Source organism: Triticum aestivum, chromosome 6A (assembly GCF_018294505.1).
Source record: "Triticum aestivum cultivar Chinese Spring chromosome 6A, IWGSC CS RefSeq v2.1, whole genome shotgun sequence".
NCBI classification, from domain to species: Eukaryota; Viridiplantae; Streptophyta; class Magnoliopsida; order Poales; family Poaceae; genus Triticum; species Triticum aestivum.
Genome location: NC_057809.1, coordinates 433,471,939 through 433,494,626, shown reverse-complemented (window position 1 = coordinate 433,494,626; position 22,688 = coordinate 433,471,939). Strand labels below are relative to the sequence as shown.

At 54.9% G+C, this 22,688-nt stretch overlaps 2 protein-coding genes across 2 annotated transcripts; both read right to left on the bottom strand.

Annotated features, from left to right (window-relative positions):
- Positions 1-13,902: 13,902 nt before the first annotated feature.
- LOC123130698 (protein FAR1-RELATED SEQUENCE 5-like) lies at positions 13,903-16,219 on the bottom strand. The gene is made up of 4 exons (XM_044550519.1): positions 15,544-16,219; positions 14,958-15,415; positions 14,558-14,845; positions 13,903-14,448 (listed from the first exon to the last, which is right to left on the bottom strand). The coding sequence occupies exons 2-4, from the start codon at positions 15,267-15,269 to the stop codon at positions 14,086-14,088; spliced, it is 963 nt and encodes a 320-aa protein (XP_044406454.1). The 5' UTR covers positions 15,270-15,415; positions 15,544-16,219; the 3' UTR covers positions 13,903-14,085.
- A 3,520-nt stretch (positions 16,220-19,739) lies between these two features.
- On the bottom strand, positions 19,740-21,737 carry LOC123127765 (transcription initiation factor TFIID subunit 4). Its single transcript, XM_044547599.1, has 2 exons — positions 20,261-21,737; positions 19,740-20,023 (listed from the first exon to the last, which is right to left on the bottom strand). The coding sequence occupies exons 1-2, from the start codon at positions 21,018-21,020 to the stop codon at positions 19,989-19,991; spliced, it is 795 nt and encodes a 264-aa protein (XP_044403534.1). The 5' UTR covers positions 21,021-21,737; the 3' UTR covers positions 19,740-19,988.
- Positions 21,738-22,688: the final 951 nt, after the last annotated feature.

Below are 22,688 nucleotides of genomic sequence, written 5' to 3'. Positions count from 1 at the left end.
CACAACAGAGCTTGCTTGAGCCTATATTTAGCAAAAATGCACTCCGCTGAACTTAATATTCAGCATTCCTACAATGAGCACTACAGTAGGACATATATGACTAACAAAATTACCATAGACATAACTGAATCACACTTGGCAAACAAGACTATATCACTTTCAATGAACACATCATGTGCATAATCAATAAGGCAAGAAAAGTATCGGCTCTGTACATGCTAAGAACCTTCTCCCAGTCATTGTTCCTTCAAATGAAACAAGCCTCTCTGGTGGCTTCCCATGCTTCTCACACAGCACTATCAGATCTAGCTCAAGAACCTTGTAATCCGGGTCCTCAAGAGAGAAAGGCACCTGCCCAAGCAAAATCCAAGTTACCATCATGTGTAGAGGACAAGGACAAAGCAAATCAAATGAAATCCTCACAACAAAGACCACCTACACAGAAAAATCCCCAACTTTTCTAAACCTAACCCTAACTCTAGCTCCAATGGAGTAACTGACCTGGTTGAGCCCATCGGTGGAGGTTTCGGAGTGCATGTACGGGAGGCTTGAGTTGTCATCGTTGCTCTCGTCCTTCAAAACCATGGCTGCGGCAGCGGCGTGTGGCGGCCGGCAGGGGCGGGCGCAGGCGGCGGCAAGGCAGAGAGAAGGAAGAAGAAGGCAGAGCAGAGCGGGGGGAATGAGCGGGGTCTGGCTTGGGCCGCACCAGCCGCGCCTAAACTGGCTCGTCCGAGTCAGCGCACGGGCACGCGCTCACTGGCCAGCGTGGCGCCTGACGGGCGGGCCCAACCGCTCAATACGTATAAAACACACTTTTAGCCTCTTTTGCAACGTCTCGCCCCAAACTTGATACTGACACGTAAAAATTATCAATCTTGATACCAATATACTTTCAATGCCCCAATTGTGATACTTTTATGCAATTTACTCATCATCGTAACCGGTCTATGTTGTATTTGGTGCAGTCTATCATGTAACCGAGAAGCAAGAACGGACCGAACCAGGGCTAGATTGCGCCCAGGTCCGCGGCAATGAATAACGGGTACTGGCGAGACCCATAGACCCAGTACTCCTCCGCCGAAAGCTAGGCATACTGGCCGGCACGCCGGCTCGACCAGTCGATTCAAGAGCGTGGGACGGCCACTGACGTACCTGTGCCCGGATCGTACATGGGCTTAAATGTTAGAGTTTCTTTAGTTCGGGGCAGGTTTGGCTGGAGCCTTGCGTGTGCACGGTGTGGGAACAGAAGCCACGTCCAATCGGTGATTAATCCGACGCGCAGGGCAGTCCTTGATGGTGGACTTTTCACGCCCCGCTATCCCATCGCCCGTGCTCAAGGCCACTCCAACCGAATGCACGGCAAAGCAAAAGAGAGAACAAATGTTTTGTTTTTTTCCATCTACTATCTACTACCCCTATAAAAGCACGAGAGGACGGAAAACCAATTCATCTTATCCGTCTAATTCTACAATCTAACTATCAAGATCTTCTAATGTTTAGCATCAAACACAGAGAAACCCACTAATCCCACGATCGATCTCCCGTAAAAAACTCCTACGATCGAAACTCCCACGATCGATCTTTCTTCCCTACAGCCTCGACCGCCGCCGGACAACCTCCACCTGTGCCTCTCCACGCACCGCCGGACATCCGCGCCGTCCACGCTCCAGGCGCCCAGACCGCCGCGTCGTGCACGCGCCGACTGGGTACGCGTCTGCTGCTAGATCTTGGCGCCAATGCTAAGACCCCTGATGGAAGGGATGACGCTGAAGCTGGGCACAATCACGGAAGGGCGCATCCATGTTTGACTCCTCGGGGCAACCGTGCTAACCTGGTTTCGCGCGATGGGAAGGTGGAACCGCGGAAGGACTGCCGCCTGGTGGCCAGACAGCCTCAGCCCGTAGGGTCAAGCTCGACTCTTCCTCAATCCTTCCTCGGGTGAGCTTTCATTCCTGCTCGGTCTGGTTTCCTTCCAATTTGTGTTTGCGGTGATGCTCAATGGTGTGCCGGGAAGGTGGATCAGATGCAAAAAGGACTGCGGCAGGGGGACCCCCTGTCTCCGTACCTTTTCCTGCTGGTTGCTGACGTGCTCCAACGAATGATCAAGACCGACGGCGGGATGCATCACCCTCTGGTTGACGATGCGTCGCCTCTAGTCCTTCAGTACGCTGATGACACGATCATTATCATGCGGGCTGAGCTAGGGGCAGTGCGACGTCTAAAAGGCGTCCTCGATGACTTTGCAGCGGCGACGGGGCTGTTCATCAATTTCTCCAAGAGCATCGTCGTGCCCGTCCACGTCCCTGACGGCGAGCTTCTGGAGCTCGTCCAGGTCCTGGGGTGTGCTGTGGGATCCTTCCTCAAATCTACCTCGGGCTGCCCCTCTCAAATCGAAAGCTCACCATGGACGACTTCCTCCCGCTCATCGCCAATGCTGAGCGCTACCTCTCCGGGTGGCGTGCTGAGCTCCTCCCCTTCGGGGGCGCCTTGTCCTACTCAACGTCGTGCTGGACGCGCTCCCCACATACGCCATGGCCGTGATGGAGGTCCCTCCCTCTGTCCTTCGGGCTATCGATGCCCTGTGGCAGTCTTTCTTGTGGACCGGTGCGGACAAAGCTTCGGGGACGCAGTGCCTTGTCGCTTGGGACCGTGTCACTCGGACAAAGGAGGAGGGAGGGTTGGGGGTGCGCGCCCTCCTGGTCCAGAACCAGTGCCTCCTACTGAAGCTCCTCCATCGACTTCACTCTCGCCAGGACTCCCCGTGGGCGCGTTGGGTTTGGGGCGAATTGGGTCGCTCTCTCCTAACCCTAGCGTCGGCCATGTCGCGCCCCGGACCACATTGGCTGTCCCTCGCCAAACTTATGCCTTTGTACCGGGCGCTCACCACTGTCTCCGTCGGAGACGGGCGCACGACGGCGTTCTGGCTCGACTCCTGGCTCCCCGGTGGCGCCCTCTCCATCCAGATGAGCTCTCTCTTCTCCCATGTCACCTCGCCGGACGTCTCAGTTGCCCACGTCGTCCAGTATGGGCTTGACGAGGGGCTCGTACCGCGCCTCAACCACACTGGAGCGCGCGAGCGAGGAATCCTCCTCCCCACCATCCAGGCGTTGGTTCTGTCCGATGTCGTGGTTCTAACTCTGACAGTGATGTAGGGGGGTATGTATGGAGAGGCTAGATCTCAGCTATTGGGAAGTTGTAAACACACCAAGATGTACAAGTTCAGGCCCTTCGCGGAGGAAGTAACAGCCCTACGTCTCGGTGCCCGGAGGCGGTCGACTGGATTACTGGCGTGTGAATAACAGGGGTGCGAACCCTTCATACTGAGGAGGGGGTGGCTTATATAGAGTTCGCCGGCCCCCTCTTGCCCTCAGTAATGCAGGGTTTAAGGTACATTTAAGGTTGGGCGTTACTGGTAACGCCCCTAATAAAGCGCTATAATGACCATAAAGACTACTTAACAGCTGACCGTTTGCCTGCGGAGTGACTATAGGTCTCCTGGCGGTCGAGTGGTTGGCTTCATGGTCGAGTGATAGCTTTCTGGTAGAGTGTCTTGAATCCGTCGAGTGGGATACCTTCAAGTCGATTGAAAGGTGACTTCTCCTAGGGATGTCCTAGGGTAGGGCTCCTTGGACAGGTCCGTGCCCCTACCCTAGGTACATGGCTTCATCATTAGCCCCCGAATGGATCGAGGTTAGAGTGGGGAAAGAGTTGGAGATCTTTCCGACTGGTTCTTTGGGCTACATGAGTGCCTCGTTTTGGGTCAATCGTCACGGATGACGTTGCCAACCTTTTTCAGTCGCCTTGATCCATTCCAGGCCTTTTGTCGAGTGAATTTCTTTATTTGTGACATACCGAGCATCGGCGCGGGCGGGGTCTTCCGTTTCGACAAGTTGTTCTCCAGCCCGCGGATGTCGCGGGATTTCGGATTTTGGGAAGCGCGTGAGACGGGAGCGGCCGCAGTAATCGGAAGCGATAAATCGGAAGCTCCTCGATCCCCGTGTCGCCTTTTTCGCCACGTATTGCGCGCGCGTCCACTGCGGGATTTGACTGGATAGTTTGGGCCTACCAGTCAGCCACTCGGGAGCGGCCCCTTATAAATCGCCGGCTCGGGGTTTCCAAGCAGTGCGCTCTCTTCTCCTCCTTTCTCCTTCCTCTCTCCCTTCGCAAGTCCTTCCGCCACCTCCGTTCTTGCCCCAGCACAACAGGCCCGCGCGAGACTTCGCCGGCGACGATGACGAAGGGCAAGACCTCCGCTCTGGAGCGCGTGAAGAAGGCGGCGGCGCAGGGGAAGGGGAAAAGATCTGCTTGGGGCGGATCCTCCTCAAGGTCCGCTCTGCCCAAGGGCTGGATCCAGGGCGATTGGATGCCGTCAGTGATCCGGCAAGAGGATCTCGACGACATGGTCGAGGGGGGAGTCATTCCCCACGAGGCTGCGCGTCTTCCGGGGAGAGAGATCAAACCTCAACCCCGCGATGGTGAGTGCGTGCTCCTAGCCACCCACATCGACCGAGGGTTTTCTCTGCCGTCCCATCCTTTTTTCCGGAGCTTCTTGAACTTCTTCGGAGCGCAGCTCCACCACTTTACTCCCAACTCCATTGTATACCTTGCCGCTTTCATTTCCATGTGTGAGGCTTTCTTGGGTTGCCGCCCCCATTGAGGACTTTTCAAGCACATCTTTACCTGCCGTTCTCAATCGGTCAAGAAGGCCAAGTCGAGTGACGAGAGGACGCAGGTGATCCAGTTGTGCGGGGGCTTGGCGATCCAGGCGAGGGGGAAGAGCTGTTTTCCATCCATTACTTTCCCGGAGTCGGTCCGTGGCTGGCAGGCGACCTGGTTCTACTGTCAGGACCAGGCGACCCCAGGACAGTCAACTGGTCTTCCTCCTTTCTCCCTCGACCGAGCTGAAAACCCTGCTTCTCTGAAAGTGGCGCCGGAGGAAAGGGCTCAAGTGAAAGTGCTGGCCGGTCGAGTGGTTGAGCTTGTCCGTGAGGGCGTGACGGGCATGGATTTGCTCGAGGTCTTCCTCCGGAGGCGCATCCAACCGCTCCAGGCTCGTGACCACCCGATGTGGCTGTACTCGGGTCTCGACGACACCACTCGGATCCACCCGGAGGAGGTCACTGATGAGATGCTGGAGGGGTGGTTGTCAAGTATCACAGGAAACAAGGACAACCCCCGAGGAGCCAGGAGGGTAATTCCACTCGACAACCCGTACGACGTGGACCAGGTATGTCTCTATGCTCCTGACTGAGGTCTTGTTTTTATTCATTGGTCTTCTTTGAGTTGGTCGATTGACCTTTGTCTTGTTTCCTCTGAGCCGATGGGATCGCTTGGGGGCATGGCCCATCCGCGGAGCCCTCCTGCTGGGCCGGCCCTGCCGGCCGATCGGTCCATATGGCTACCTGCCGGCCTCCTCCATCACGCTTGTGCCCCCCCAACCCAACAGAAACCCTCACCCGCTCCTCCCCACCCCCGCCGCCAACTCTTCCTGCCCCCCTCCAGCGCCTCCGCACCGGACCCTCATGCCTTGGGAGTGGGATGACGCTGGGTCGCGGCCCAAGCGTCGTGCGCCTGACTGGTGCGAACCTGCCCGCCCCTCCCCGGATGCGTCCAGCGCGAGGACGATCTTCGCCGGCAGCTATCTTCCCGGGATAGCCGGCGCTCTCCGCTACGCGATGACCGTCGCTCCCCCCTGGGGACGCGCGCCGCTCTCCTCCCCATCGGCGGTCGCCTGGTCGCGGGGACCGCCGGGGCCGCTCTCAATCCCGCTCCCCGTGGCCGGCTGCTAGCTGGCCCGACCACCGGCGTTGCTCCCCGTCCCTGAGTCGTCATCGGGCCGGAAGCCGCTCCCCCATCCGTGGCGGCCGCTCGCGATCCTTGCCTCGTCTCCCGCACCAACCCCAGCAGCCTGCTGCCCCTGCGCCAGTCCGCCGCTACCAGCCGCCCCAGGGCAAGCCGAGCCTTCCACCCGCTGGCAATGGGGTGGGGCGAGGCCGCCAGGGCCCCAAAAGGAAGAAGAAGTGGGGTCTGGGCAGGGGACCCTGCCGGCGGGTCCTCCCCATGCGCCGTCAGGTTCCGCTTCAGTCGGGCTGCTCCCCGATGACCGCTCCTCCAGCCTCGTTAAGTGCTTCAACTGCTGCCTCGCAGGACACTCCCAGACCACCTGCTCGCGCCCTCAGTGCTGCTTCGTCTGTGCGGACCCCGGACACCCGGTCTTCCTCTGCCCCGACCGTCCAGTGGCGGAGGAGCTGATGATGTACAGGCACGGGATTGAGGGCCTCGGATACTTTCATATCAAGGTGCCCGACATCCCCGCCCCTTCACCATCGCTCATGGCCATTGTCACCATCAAGGATGGGGTGGCCTCGCCGGAGATGATCGAGGCCGAGCTCAACTACCTCTACCACTGCTCCTGGGACTGGCAGGTCACCATGTTGGCTGGTGGCCAGTTCTCGGTCGTCTTCCCGAACATGGTCAGCCACGGCTACGACACTCCCAGCGGAGAGATCACCCTAGCCCTCAACAAGCTAGTGGTGGACATCTCCGTGCCGGTGCGGGACCCCCTGGCGGTCGCAGTCCTGGACACGACCTGGATCCTCATCGGTGGCCTCCCCGACATCGCCCGCTCGGAGTGGGTAATCCGTAACATGTCTCGCATTCTCGGCAAAGTGGTCGACGAGCCCTCCCTCCGCAAAGAGGAGGAGGTCCGGGTCAAGGTCAAATCCCTTGACTCATCCCGGCTCCGCGCCACGGTTCGTGTGTTCTTCAACGGCCAGGGATTCGACCTCCGCATCTCTCCCGAGCCGCCCAACCACATTGGTCGCCCCCGCATCCCCGACGACAGCTTCTTGGGGGATGTCCCAGAGGGGGGGAGATGCCGGTGACCGCCACCGCGACCGGGACCCCCGCCACGGTCACCCCTCGGGCTTAGAGGAGGGCGACTCCGAGGACAGTCCCCCCCCCCCCCCCCGCGACCAGCAGTCGGCCCTGGTTGCCAGGAACGGTGTTGGACCGAGCGCGAGCTGCTGCCCCACCATCGCCTGACGCCTGACGACGGTCTCGACGCCTCGGACGCAAGCCTTCAGGTCTTCCCGACGTCGTCGCCCCGCTCCCCCGACGCCTCCACCCTTGGCATCTTCGCCTCCTCACCCGCCCGGGCCGACCCGGTTTCGCCCGCGCCGCCCTCTGCTCCAGCCACCGATCTCCAGGTGGGGTCTCTGGGGCTGAATGGGTCGCCCCCGGCCCCGTCCCCCCTCGAGCCCCCAGTGGAGACGCCCAGCCCGGGCTTGGGGTCGAGTTTCCTACCTCTGGCGGTCGCGGGGACTCCGGCTCCGGTGGCTCCCTCTGGCGCCCCTTGCTCCTCTCCTGGCGCCTTCGTGCTCCGCTGCCGTGGGACGGGCGGTGGTGGTGACCACCCCGGTGGCCGACCCTCCGCCCCCACCGCGGACGGCGGCCTACTCCAGGTGGGGCAGGTCGACCTCGACCCCGGTGTCTTCTTTGCGCCGTAGTGCCAGGATTGAGGCGGCCAGGCCGGCGGGTAGCCCGGTGCTGCCTATCCCCGAGCAGGCTGTGATTCGGGCGGCTGCCCGGAACCCCGTCCATCCCGGCCACTTCTGCTACATGCTCCTTTTCAGCTTTGGAGTCGGTTCCGCTTGGCCACCTTGCTAAGGTGGCAGCGGACTCGGCCATAGTGTTCAGGGGGGAGGTGCCCCCCCCCCCCCGTTAGCTCAGATCGAGGCCATCTGTGCATGGGAGATCCTGGATGGACACCTTGCTGAGGCCCGTGCACGCCTCCCACCTTCCTCGAGCGCTCCTGTCGGGGCTCCCTAGAGCGACCCGCCGCGCCCGGCGACCGTGCCGGGAGAGCTCAGGGGTCGCACCCGCTCCCGCACCGCCGCCCTACGCGCCCAGAGCACGTCACGTGTCTTGGTGTCAAGCAGCCCCCCGATGGATGCGTGATGCGAGCCCTCTTCTGGAACATCCGTGGCTTCGGCCAAGATGGTCGGCGCCGCCAACTCATAGAATACATGCACACCAAGCGAATCGACATTGTGGCCATTCAAGAAATGATGCGTGCGGAATTCTCTCTGTCGGAGCTTGAGCATCTGAGCTCCGACATGTTCGCTTGGCACTGGCTCCCTTCTAGTGGGAGTACAGGCCACTCGGGTGGCATCCTCCTAGGCGTGAAGGATGCCACCTTTGAGGTTGGGAGCATGGACCAGGGCGAGTTCTTCGTTAGCATGGAGGTCTACAAGCGGGCCCTAAACTTCAAATGGGAAATCATTGCGGTTTATGGTCCGGCTGACCACCGCCGTTTTGAGCCCTTCCTCGTCGAGCTCCGTAGAAAGGTTGCGGCCGCCCAGCTTTCGGTGGTAGTGGGTGGCGATTTCAGCCTCATCAGGACGGAAGAAGACAAGAGCAATAATTTAGTGAACTTTCCTCAGATGCAAATGTTCAATGATTGCATCGCGGACATGGGGCTACGTGAGATCGATCGAGTCGGGGCCAGGTTCACTTGGACAAACCGCCGGGTTGATCCCACTCGCTCGGTACTCGATCGGGTCCTCGCCTCCCCTGAGTGGGACATTCGGTGCCCCTATCTTCGCTTTGGGCGATTACGCGGATTGGTTCCGACCACGTCCCCCTACTCCTCTCTTCGGAGAATGAGCGTCCACCCCTACCCCCCCCCCCCCCCGCTTTCGCTTCAAAATCTTCTGGCTGCGTCAACCTGGGTTCACAGCTGCGGTGGGTGCCAGGTGGCACGAGGCGCGTGACGCCCCCCACCGTGCTCTGTCCGCCGTTGATTCCTGGCATTTCTGCGCCAAGCGGTCACGGCAATTCATGAAAGGGTGGGGTGCAAACATGGGCCGGGACATCCGTGAGCGGAAGAAGGCCCTTCTCGAGGACATCCAGGCCCTCGACTTGCACGCTGACACCGCTGGCCTCTCAGCAGACGAATGGATGCTTAGGTACGACTTGGAAGACCAGCTCACGGTCATCTACACTGACGAGGAGGCTTACTGGCGCCTCAGGGGTACGCAGAATTGGGTCCTCAAAGGGGACGCCAATACTGCCTACTTCCAGGCCATTGCTAACGGCCGCAGGCGCCGTAACTCCATCCCCCTCCTGTGGGATGGATCGACTCTCCTGCAGCAGTCGGAGGACATCCGGGCCCATGTAGACAACTTCTACAGAGACCTATTCTCTGCCTCCCCTCGGGGAGGGCTTGCCCTGGCTCAAGACATCTGGCCGGCCCACTTCTGCGTCTCGCTTGAGGATAACACGGCCCTTATGGCCTCATTCTCCTAGGCGGAAGTTTGGGCGGCAATTAAGGGCATGAACCCATCCTTGGCTCCCGGCCTCGATGGCCCCCCAGTGAAGTTCTTTCAGACTTTCTGGGAGGTAATTAAACCTGAGGTGATGGCCCTATTTGACGAGTTCTTCGTTGGGTCTATTGACCTCACCCCACTGAACTATGGGGTAATCACTCTCATTCCCAAGGTGACTGGGGCCTCAGACATCCGGCAATTTTGGCCGATTACGGTCATCAATGTCATCTTTTGCATCCTCACAAAGGGGTATGCCATTAGGGTGGCCCCTATTGCCGATCGGATTACTCACCCGGACCAGTCGGCCTTCATCCGAGGTTGATATATCCTTGGTGGAGTCTTGGTGTTCCACGAAGCTCTCCATGAGGTGCACTCCAAACACCTCAAGGCAGTCTTCCTGAAACTGGATTTCCACAAGGCCTATGACACGGTTAGTTGGTTCTTCCTTCGGGAATGTCTGCTCCGTAAGGGCTTCGACGGCAGGTGGGTGTCCCAAGTGATGCAGTTGGTATCCTCGGGCCGCACCGCGGTGAACATCAATGGGGAGATCGGCCCATTCTTCCACACGTTCTGTGGGGTTCGCCAGGGTGATCCCTTCTCTCTGTTCATGTTTAACATGGTTGTCGATGCTTTGGCAGCCATCTTGGATAAGGCCAAGGCGGCAGGTCACATTAAAGGGATAGTGCCGCACCTAGTTGGGGGAAACGGGATTTCCCTTCTCCAATACGCGGATGACACCATTATTATGGTGGAGTGGTCGGAGAGTGATATTTCGAACCTCAAGTTCCTCCTTTTGTGTTTCCAGCAGATGTCTGGCCTTAGGATCAACTTCGACAAGAGTGAGGTGATGGTCTTGGGCTACGCCCCAGACGAGCGGTAGAGCATTGCGGATCGACTTAATTGCCAGCTCAGGTCCTTCCCCACGACTTATCTGGGGATACCCATTAGCGACTCCAGGCTTACGGTGGCCGATCTGCGCCCCACGGTGGGGAAGCTCCAGCACCATATCGAGCCCTGGCAGGGTCGGTGGCTCTCAAAAGCGGCCCGTACGGTGCTCATTAACTCGTCCCTCTCCAGCCTACTCCTATTCAACATGAGCTCCTACAGCCTTCCGAAGACTCTTCATCACGAGATTGCCACCGTTCAGGGGCGTTTTTTCTGGGCCGGCGAGGGTGATAAGCAGAAGTACCACATGGTCAGGTGGCCTGAGATCTGCAAACCTCGCTACCAGGGCGGACTCGGGATTATGTCCTCCAAATGCATGAACATTGTCCTCCTGACTCGGTGGCTCTGGCAGATTGCCAATGGGGATGGTGGTCTGTGGCTTCGCATCATTCAGCAGAAATACCTTCGCGGCCAGCCCCTCGCCTTCTGCAAGCGGTCTGGGGGCTCCCAGTTCTGGCAATCCATCATTTAGCTCCTTCCTGTCCTTCGGATTGGACGTCGATCGTGATTGGGTCCGGCACCGCCACATTGTTCTGGTTCGGTAGGTGGTCTGGAGACATGCCTCTTGCAGCCCGCTTTCCAGACCTGTTCTTCATCGCGGTTGCCCCCCGGATCTCCGTGGCGTCCGCCCTCGCTGACTTAGGACAACTTGCGTTCCAGAGACCTTTTGGCCCGGCTGAGAACGCGGACTGGTAGGAGTTGCTCGACTGTATTGCACTCCACGAGCCTAATCTAACAGCAGACGTCGACCGCGCCAGATGGCGGCTGGAGCCCTCCGGTCAATTCTCCACCAAATCTTTGTACCTGGCCATCGCCCCCTCTCCTGGCCATGAGGCGCTCTCCTCCATTTGGGAGATTCGCCTCCCCCTCAGAATTAGGATCTTCTTGTGGCAATGGATTCGCGGCCGCCTCCATCAGGTGTTGAGGTTCTGAAGCGCAATGGCCCTGGTGATGGGCTTTGCCCACTCTGCGGGCCTGAAGGAGACTCGAACCATGTCTTCTTCACCTGCGTGTCCGCGCAGTTTCTATGGAGTTGTTTCCGCGAGATTGTGCGCGGAAGCTGGGATCACAACAACTTCCTCGCTCTCTTTGCCGAACTCCAGGCAATCCCACCCGCGTTGCGCCACATTAGGTGGCTGACCATTGGGGTCCTTGCCTGGACACTGTGGACTATTAGGAACAAACTTGTGATTTAGCGTATTCCTCTTTGTCGTGCTACTGATGCTTTGTTCAAATGGTCTGGTTACTTGCAACATTGGCGGCCGTTTAGCCATCCCAGAGAGAGAGACGCCATCACCTCCATCATCACTCAGCTTCGCGCGATGGCTCTCCGGTTGGCTCCACCGCTTCCCCCACCACCTTCAGAACCAGATTAGACCGTCGTCTTCATACACCTCCGTCGCCGCTGTCTCGGGGCGTCTCGTAGTGCGTCTGTGTTGGGCTTGTTGGGCTGTGCCCACAGCTAAACTTGGGTTTGTGTGTGTCTCTCTGTGTGTGTGTGTGTTGGACCCTGCCTGCGGTGGCGTTGTGTGGGTGTGTTCCGTGTTCCGTTGTTACCTTATTACTCTGTGCTTGGTGGCTGCTTTATTTATAAAGCGGGGCGAAAGCCTTTCTCGATGAAAATTTTATCTTTTAGATTGTTATAAAATTTTAGTTGGACCCATTCTTGAAAACATGACATGTTGCGTGACGACTATTATGAACAATATTTTTATTTGGGTAGTCTAGAAAATCGAAGAAGTTCATAAGATTGCGTGTGTTGCATGTGCACATTTACTAGTAAGAATAAGGCGTGTAGTCAACCAAGGGGAGAATAAATAAGTTTAAAAATCAGGCGATGTGTTTCAAAATATATTTACAGAGAACAGTTTTAACAATCCCAACAAAAGAACAGGCATTTTTAAGTTATGGATTTGCAAAAAATTTGATAAGAAAATAAATAGCGAAACACATTTTGCTGGAGCACACCCGATTTGTCCCTGACCATTTTCTTATAATGATGTATCCTAAAAAATTTATTATTGATTACATAGATGTCTATAGTAACAAATCTCGTCGAAGCCGCTAATCAGATAAAAAGCTACGCGACATCATAAAGCACCACCACGCCACATCCGCAAAAATCTTTTGTCGCAATGTACAAAAAGACCACATGGATTCAAAAAATCAGCAACAATCTTTTTACCCGGGCAAATTAACCGGTTTATGTTTTTCTCCTGGAAGCATTTTCATACGAAGTTTGTTTTTTAACAGGTTGTCATGTTTTAGGTTTGCCCTAGCCACCCCCGCTGCTCGGCCTTCCTCCACCCTACCCTCCCCCTCCACCATTGGGCAAAGCCCTAAGCAGTGCCTGCTGCGGCAGGGCTTCTCCCATGGCGCGGCTTCCTTTCTTTCTCGCGGCGCCTTAGTCACTCCCCATGCGTGCTTGGTAGCGCGGCACTTCGAAGCTTAGGGCCTGGTCGTGGCTGCCTGTCAGGCGTGGTGGCACCGATTATTGGGGCCTCTCGGCATAGCGGAGTTGCCGGCGGCGACCGTGCACGGGAGTTAGATCCCTTTGAGACATATATACGGTGAAAACCTGCTTTCGGCTACTAACAAGCCTGGCGGTGCGGGGGCTATCATGCATCGTCCCCGTCCTGAAAGCATCGTCATGTAGAAGTCCGAGGCCAATATGTGCTACCCCTCCGCGGGAAAATCTAGTTCAGATGCTCGGATGACGGCGGTGCTCTGGTGTCGTTCCCCCATTGGGGGCGTCATTCTTGAAGGTACACACACGATCGATGAACCACATGAATGATTCTATGGTGGAGCGCTCCGCCACCCATATCATTGTCGGCGGCGGATCTCAGCGGCTTACCGCTTTGGTTTGGAGGGGGAGGTGACTAATGCGGTACGGTTGGGGGGCGTGTGAGGCAGATTTAGTAATTCATCTTCACAAAATGTGTCGTATCTCGGAAATTTGTGTTTTTTTTGCATTTAGAACTTAGCCACCTAGGATAGCGTATGCCCGTTTTGCCTGCGTTCAAGGTCATTTAAATTTTTCGTAAGTAATATCTATACGCTATTTACCAAGGTAGGCTATTGCTTCAAAAAAAGTTTTTGTAGCAATAACCCCAAAAAAGTTTTTATGCGATTTCTTCCCGCGTGCAAACATTTCTGAACCATTTTTTTTATAAAAAATCAAAATAAGTTATCTATGGCATTTTTAAGAGTCGTCTATGCAAAATGCGTTTTTCTCCCATGCTTAATTACTGGTATTTTTATAGGATTTTTCTTACCATACTTAACATATTTTTAATGGTTTTCTGATAACATACCTTTTATTCGGATCACATAAGAACCCATCGGAAAAAAATTGCATGCGCTCACACAAAACGCGACAACGGAAAACAATTAGTATGAACATTTAACATAAAAAATGACATGGGTGGACAACAAACTGATCAACATATTAGTTTTCAAAACAACAAGCAGGGACCATTTTGATTTTATAATAGACAAACGAAGAAATAAAGTGTTGTTCTACATTCCCACATTTTACATCCTATTGTTTGATCAAACAACGCGATGCATTTTTGCACAATTATTCCTTCTATGCCCAAGGATACCGCAATTTGAGCACTTTGGTTCTTTCCTTGGTGCTTTAGGCATGTCACCACGATCAGGGCACGTGGTACTCTTATATCCCTCCCCACGGAAAATCTTAGAACCGTGTCCTTTTTACTGCACTTTCATATGAAGCTTTGTCACGGCTACTTGTTGGGTGACCCGCGGGTCTTTTCTTTTTGGGCGCTTGTCCAATCGTTGAGCCTTAGACACAGTCGTCCCACTGAGCCATAACATTGTCTTGGTCTTCAGCCAGTGATTTAGCAGCAGCTTCTCTATTACCAACACCCATCCCGTCGCGTACAACACAAAGCGGCTCTAGTTTTGCACTTGCATGTTTTATCAACAGCATAGCAGCCTCATAAGACTGCACATTTGCATCACCTTGACCAACGAACGACAGGGCAGCATGGTAAAGCTTGGAGTGCCTATATGTATTGGCCTTAGGTGGACCTTGATCGTTCTGGTACATAACTAGATCTTGAGGGAGAATATCACATGCATCCCTTGTCCACCTTTTCATTATGTGCTTTGTAGGGATTTCGGACACACGGAGATCAAGCATAACCTGCGTAGAACTAATTATCATGTCGAATAACATGAAATGTCTGTGAATAAGAATTAAATGATACGGACTAAGTATTTATACGATGGCAATGGAAAAATAGGGTAACAACCTTAAGCGTGTGGCAACAAAGTATGTCTGAATGAGGGTAGAAACCACGCTCGCATACAAACTCTCCCATACCATCAACAACTTCCACGGTGAAAATACCTTTGCACCAAGATTCTCTTTTCACAGCATCGACATGACGGACGAGGTATTTCCGTTTGCATATAACTTCTTCTGTCACGTACGACCCAACTTTATACAATGACTCACCAAACTTCTCAAACATCGCGCGTGTATAAATCTTTCTGGCATGGCGCTCAATCGGCCAGTTGCCTTTAAGAACCACCCCAGCCTATTAAACATGCGAACGAATTGTTGTAAATTTTTCATGTTGGGAAAGTATACTTAATGAAGATTAGGGGGGTTATTGTTGTGCAAGTAAAAAATTCAGCTTGTTTACTTACTATTGTTGTCCGTTTTTCTTGATAGCTCTCCTTCGAATCTCTGTCAAAAAGAATCTTCTCGTATTGCTTCAAGAAGAGATGCATTGGGCATCCCGGAGGCACATAACATTTGATCATGTGATTAGCGCTCTCACTGTGTTGTGTGCTTGTCATCTTCGCGTAAAAAGAACCAATAAAATATGGTCTTGCCCACTTACAACGGACTTCATATATCTGAGTGAGGAATGGATGCTTATGCAAACCATATTTCAGGAGCATTGCATCCCATCCATTTTCAAACTCTTCCACAGTTAAAACATGGTGCACCAACATTTGAAAATCCCTCTTGAACTCAGACTTCTTGCCATACAATACACCAAGGCTCTCTTTCGCCTTTTTCAGCACATGCCACTTGCATCATTTATGTGTCGTGTTTGGTAGCTCGTCTATTATCGCCAACTCCATCGCCCTTGCTTGATCTGCGTTTTTGTTTAAAAAATGAATAATTAATTAAGCTTATGGTGAGAAGAACAAAGAAGAAAAAAGTTTTTCCATTGTTATTAAATGTAAAAAATCTGAAATATATTATTAAGAAGGATAACATCACCTGTTAGTATAGTCATTGGTGCTTTACCACCAACCATTCTAACAAATTCCCTAAAAACCCATTTGAAGCTTTCAACGGTTTCATCCCTCATAAGCACCGCTCAAAAAATGATGCTCTGGAAGTGGTTGTTCACTCCAACGAACAAACCAAAAGGCATGTCGTACAAGTTAGTCCGACATGTTGTGTCAAATGTTATCGCGTCACCGAAATACCTGTAATGGTCTATGCCTTTGCCCGTGACCCACATCAGTGTTTTGACCCTAGCCTCGTCATCGACATGAACATTGTAAGAAAAAATGTGGTCTGCTGCTTTGATGTCTTGTAGTAGTTGAACAGTTTTAGTAGCGTCATGGTCCGACTGATCCTTGCTTAGTTTCCCACAAAGTACCTTCAAAGACCTTTTGGTGAACGGAATATTCTCTATCGCCCCAAAGAAACTACCCACAATGCTGTACACCTTGCTTAAGCTGACATTCTTCTCCCGCAACTGCTTAACCAAATCCTTAATGTGCACATCAATATATCGGTGCGGCTTCCAATGGAGTTTCTCACCACAAGTTAGCGACAAAGCATGGTTGTGTGCACTGTTGAATTGACTAATGTACTAACCATTATCAGAAGAACGCAGGAGACGTATCATGGCATCGCAGCCGCACCTGATGGAACGGCTATTTTCCTTTCCCGAGTCCCCCTTCATACAAGGTGAATAAAACAAACAAAGCATAAGTACAAACCCCATGCATGAAGAATACAATTAATTTCTGAAAAAAAACAGAAATAACTTCAGAGAACATTCGCTTACCGCACACCCGCATACAAGCTCTTGCATGCACTTTGATTTTTTTACATTTAGCCTGCTCCTTCCAAATCTTATTCCGAAGCCAATCTCCCATGAATACAAATTGTAGAACTCGTGAGCTTCCTCTAGTGAATCAAACAAAAGCCCGACCACAGGCTTTAGGACAACTCCCTCCTTTTTTTTCCGTAAACCCTTGTATCGACATTTCCAAAGCACTCTTCCTATTTGGGTTGTACTCCCTTGTGACGTCAACCTTCGTCAAACGGACCCTGAAAAAGTAGACAAGTTATTAATTTTATATAATCACATTTTTTTGTGTTAGTTAACAACATTATTGGTATGCACATGTAGAAAAAAATTTCCACTTGGCCAACATGCTGGAAAAAGACTAACCAAGCATCGTCTCGTAGGTGATAATAAAATTGTAGGAGAAGAAAGACAAGGATTGGGTCGAACACATCACTCTGTATTCATCCACACTCATATATACAGGTTACATCTCACGTACAGGAGCCCACTAACTAACTAACAAACTGACTAGCTAGTGCCTAGGAGCTAGGAGCATGCAGTGCATGCGATCGTGTTTGTTACAGCCGTTGAAGACGTGGGCGTAGACGTTGGAGAAGTGGGCGCATGAGGTGGAACTGCAAAGGCATTCCAACACCCCCCCGCAGACGGAGCGTCGCCGGTGGTGACGCCCAGGCTGGATCAGAAGTCCTCGAACGTGGCGGTGGGCAGCCCCTTAGTCATGATGTCGGCGAACTGCAACGTGGTGGGCACGTGAAGGACGCGAAACTGACCAAGAGCCACCTTCTCGCGAACGAAGTGGATGTCCAACTCGATATGCTTGGTGCGGCGGTGATGAACTGGATTGTGAGCCAGGTAGACTGCCGACACATTGTCGCAGTAGACGACGCTGGCCCTGTCGATACCGGAGTGAAGTTCATGAAGAAGTTGGCGCGTCCAACAGCACTCAGCAACTGCGTTGGCCACGGCACGGTACTCGGCCTCGGCGCTCGAGCGAGACACAGTGGGCTGTCGTTTCGACGACCACGAGATGAGCGAGCCGCCGAGGAAGAGACAGTAGCCGGATGTCGAACGCCGCGTGTCGGGGCAGCCTGCCCAGTCAGCGTCACTGTATGCGATGAGCTCGGTCGGTGCCGAGGCGGAGATGGTGATGCCGTGTCCGACGCTCCCCCGAACATAGCGCAGGATGCGCTTCACCATGGCCCAGTGCGGCTGCCGCGGCGCGTGCATATGCAAGCATACCTGTTGCACGGCATACTGAAGATCTGGACGCGTCAGTGTGAGGTACTGAAGGGCGCCAGTGATGCTCCTGTACTCGGTGGCGTCGTCGGCAAGCTCACCCTCAGCGGCGGAGAGTTTGGGCTTCGTGTCGACCGGCGTGGAGGCGGGCCGACAGTTGGTCATGCCAGCGCGATGGAGGAGGTCTTCCGCATACTGATGCTGGTGGAGGAAGAATTCGGCGGGTGTGCGTCGCACTTGGATGCCGAGGAAAAAGTGCAACACCCCCAGATCCTTGAGTGCGACAGCGTGGGTGAGCTGCGTGATGACGCGATGTAGAAGCATTGTGGACGACGCAGCGAGGACGATGTCGTCAACATACAGGAGCAGGTATGCCATCTCATGTCCATGTCGACAGACGAACAAAGAAGCATCAGACTTCGTGGCCGTGAAACCAATCCCACGGAGACATGTTGTGATCTTGGTGAACCACGCGCGCGGGGCCTGTTTTAGTCCGTAGAGGGACTTGGACAGGAGACAGACGTCGTGTGGGCGGCGGGCATCAACGAAACCTGCAGGTTGTTGACAGTAGACGTGCTCGGCGAGCTCACCATGGAGGAAGGCATTTTTTACGTCAAGTTGGTGCACGGGCCAGTTGCGGGCGGCGGCGAGCTGTAAGACGATGTGGATGGACGCCGGCTTGACGACGGGTGAGAAGGTGTCGTGGTAATCCACACCGTGGCGTTGCGTGAACCCGCGGACAACCCACCGCGCCTTGTAGCGGTTCAGGGTGCCGTCGGGGTTGAGCTTGTGGCAGAAGATCCACTTGCCGGAGATGACATGAGCTCCGGCCGGCCGCGGGACCAAGGTCCAGGTGGAGTTAGCGCGGAGCGCGGCGATTTCCTCTTGCATGGCGCGACGCCAGTGCTCATCGTTGAGAGCAGCACGCACAGATGAGGGGACGGGCGACGGCGTGGTCGTCGTGGCCGCGAGGACGTAGTCCACATCATACTGCCTGTTGCGGCACCGAACACCCGCACGGGCCCGCGTTACCATGGGGTGGACACAGGCAGGCGGAGGAGAGCCACCAGCGTGATCGCAAACCGATGAGGTGGAGGTCGCTGGAGCTGGTGGCGAGCGCGCAGAAGGTGCAGGCGAGGCGGACGTGGCCGGTGAAGAAGTGGCGAAGACGCCTGAATGGGCCGCCGAGGCGCCTGAGTGTGCGGCCGTGGCAGAGTTCCTGCGAGACGGAGTGGCTGCCGTGGCAGCAGAAGGAGCGGCTGATGCACCAGAGGTTGCTGCCATGGTAGCGGACTGGGAAGATGCTGCAGTAGAGTGCGTGGCTGGTTGAGTTGCGCGTGGTTGGTGGTGCGCTCGGGGACCATCGACGAGCAGGGGCGGCGGGGTGTCCTCAAGGAGGCGGGCACCGCCGGCAACCACGGGTGGCGGGACGACCTGTTCCTGCGCAAAAGGGAAAGTCTGTTCGTCGAAGAAGACGTGGCGGGAGAGAATGATGCGGCCAGCGGGGCGGTCGAAACACTTGTAACCCTTGTGATCAGGAGGATATCCGAGGAATACGCAGGCACGGGAGCGTGGAGAGAGTTTGTTGGGAGCGGTGGCTGTTGTGTTAGGGTAGCATAGACACCCAAAAACGCGTAGGTGTGTGTACGCCGGGCGTTGGACGTAGAGCAACTCAAAGGGAGTGATGCACTGGCGGGGACGGCAAGGGCGTAGGTTAAGGAGGTGGGTGGCGGTGGCGAGAGCGTCGGGCCAGAACGAGGTGGGCATGAAGGAGTGAAAGAGAAGACTATGGAGCCCCTCGGCGAGGGTGCGGATGATGCGCTCGGCGCGGCCGTTCTGTTGAGACGTGTAAGGGCACGTGAGGTGGAAGGCGATGTCGTGCGTGGAGAGGAACGAGCGGAAGGCGGCATTGTCAAATTCACGGCCGTTATCAGTGTGGAACGTGACAATGGGGCGCTGAAATTGGGTGGCAACATAGGCATGGAAGGTGATCAGGAGCTCAAACACGTCAGACTTGCGGCGCATAGGGAACGTCCATGCAAAGTGAGTGTGGTCATCGAGTAGGACGAGGAAGTACTGAAACCCAGAGTTACTGAGCACCGGCGATGTCCAAACGTCACAGTGTATGGTATGAAATGCAAATGGAGCAATAGTGTTTGATTCACTGAACGGGAGTCGTACATGTTTGGCAAGCTGACACGCATGACAAGTATGCGATGTGGTTTTATTACAATGAAAATCAAAGGTGTCTAAAATGCGAGAAAGAGTTGCACGCCCGGGGTGGCCGAGCCGCTGGTGCCAAAGGTCAGCGGTGATGGTGACGAACGCAGCGGGTGGAGAGACATCGCCGGAGTGCAGGGGATACAACTCGCCGGGGCTGTTACAGCGGAGCACCACCGTCCCAGTGCGTAGGTCCTTTACAGAGAAACCAAAGGGGTCAAAAGTGACAGAGACAAAATTTTCACGGGTTAGCGCACGGACAGAGATCAAGTTCTTAATGAGGTGCGGAGATATGAGAACATGGCTAAGGTGCAGAGGGGTGGAAGAGGTGGGTTATGGATAGAGAGCCGGTGTGGGTGATAGGGAGAGGGTTGCCGTTGCCGACGAGGATGTGAGAGGGAGATGAGGAGGCCGAGACGGCGGAGAGCATACCAGGATTGGCTGCCATGTGCGACGAGGCGCCCGTATCGAGGATCCAATCGCCGCCGCCAGTGTACGGTTGTTGCTGCATAGCCAGGAGGGCAGCCTGGAGCGCGCTGGTGTCCCATGGGGTCGGCGCGGCGGCCGCGGCTGGTGGTGGTGGCGGCTGGTAGCCGCTCGCGGTGAGGCCGAGTGCGGCGGGGCGAGGGCCGAGCACACCGGCAGATGAAGGGCGCGGCGTCAGGGGCCACGCGTGGAACATGCCAGTCCACGGGTTAACGCCGGCAGCGCCAGGGTATGGGGCGCGCTGGACGTAGGCGGGCGCCGGGGGCGCAGGAGGAGATGGCGCAGGGTGGCCACCGGACCCGCCGCCATTGCCGCCCTTGCGGCGTTTGCGGCCGCGCTGGCCGCCGCCGCCACCGCCAGATGCGCCGTGACCGCCTGCGGGCGGGTAGGAGGGGCGAGGCAGCGGCGCCGGCTGCTGCACCTGGGTCGGAGCAGGGGGTGCGCGACCGGCGTAGAGGGCCGTGGCGGAGGCGTTGGCGGCGGCGTGATCGATCCGGCGTTCCTCCTGGAGGAGGTAGGTGCGCGCCTGTAGGAAGGTGGGCAGCTTGGAGTCATCGTAGGTCATCGTGGAGATGGCGTGCGCGAATTTGTTGGAGAGGCCACGCAACATGTTGGAGACGAGAGCACGATCGGTGACCGGCATGGCACAGTCGAAGAGGGTGTCGGCGAGAGTTTGGAGACGGGTGCAGTATTCGGTGACGGACATGTCATTCTGGAAGAGGCCGTGGAATTCCTCCAAGGCGAGGATGCCCTGCTGGTTGCGGTTCGAGAGGAAGAGTTGGCGGATCGACGTCCAGAGAGTATACGCAGTGGGATTGCGGTGGTTCACGATGCCCCGGATTTGACCAGAGACCGTGCCGAGGAGCCAGCGGATGATGCACCAATCCACCTGCGCCACTCGGTGTCCTTGAGACGAGTGCGAGCATCAACAGTGCCATCGACGTGGTCTTTGAGATTGTAGGACATGATCAGGGCATGGAAGAAGGAGTGCCATTGGGAGTAGTTGGGTGGCTGGAGCTCTAGCGTGATGGGGATTTGGAAGTGGATGTTCAGGTTGAGGATGAGGGAGAGGTTCACCGACGGGGAGGCAGCAGGAGGGTCGCCGAAGGGGTTGGTGCCGGAGCCGCCGGAACCGAAGGGATTGGAGCCAGAGCCAGCCGAGGAGAGGTCCAAGAGATCCATGAGTAGGCGGAAGCGAGGAGGTCGAGGATCAGTGTAGTATCTGATACCATGTAGGAGAAGAAAGACAAGGATTGGGTCGAACACATCACTCTGTATTCATCCACACTCATATATACAGGTTACATCTCACGTACAGGAGCCCACTAACTAACTAACAAACTGACTAGCTAGTGCCTAGGAGCTAGGAGCATGCAGTGCATGCGATCGTGTTTGTTACAGCCGTTGAAGACGTGGGCGTAGACGTTGGAGAAGTTTTTTTTTTTTTGAGACACAGACGTTGGAGAAGTGGGCGCATGAGGTGGAACTGCAAAGGCATTCCAACAAAAATTATGCCAGAAAGCACCGGAGCCCAACAAAAGGAAACGCTTTTTCTGGCGGCCCACAACGATCAACACCCAAGCCCGCGCCCCCTGATACCGAGCTTGCATCTAGCCTGGCTCATCTAGCTATCTAACGATGTCGCACAGATTGGATGCCGTTTTAGAATATATATTTTTCAGCCTTTTACCAGATGGATTAAAATCATCATTCCTAGCTATGAAAATCTCGCCTAGCGTGCCAAAAAAATATAGAGGAAAACGTCTATTCATTTTTCTATCTTTGTAGCGTCTGACAAATAAAACTAGAGAGCCAAATTTGAACACAGTTAGATTATCATGGAACCCAACACCATACGCATGAACTCACCTTCGAGTCCAGCCTGAGGTTGCCTCGCCACAAGCATCGTCTTTCAGATCGCTTCTTCCGAAAAGGTCTGCATTGTCGCCAACAAGCAAGCTCGACCCAGACATTTCTTTCCTTCCCGTAGATCCGCCCTCGCCACCCCACCCCCAGCGTATATGCAACATCCAACATATTGAATTCGTGCAATCTCATTGCACAGCCCGATGGCATCGATAACATGCAGACATGCCGCCATGTGTAGAAACTCCACTTTTATGACTTTCGGGCATTTTCATCCTTATTATCAGCATTACTTTGTAGCACAGATTTACGCTTCACAATCAATTTTGAGGCAAACTTACAAGAGAGGCATCTCGACTTCGGTAAGTTTTTTTTTTTTAAAAACTTGATAACTTAAGGGCAAATCTGCAACTCTTCCAACGATCAAACAGTGGGAACAAAGAAATGTATCACTTGCCCACCAGTATACACTTAAATTGCACGATTGCAGGCAATTTCAATATCCAGT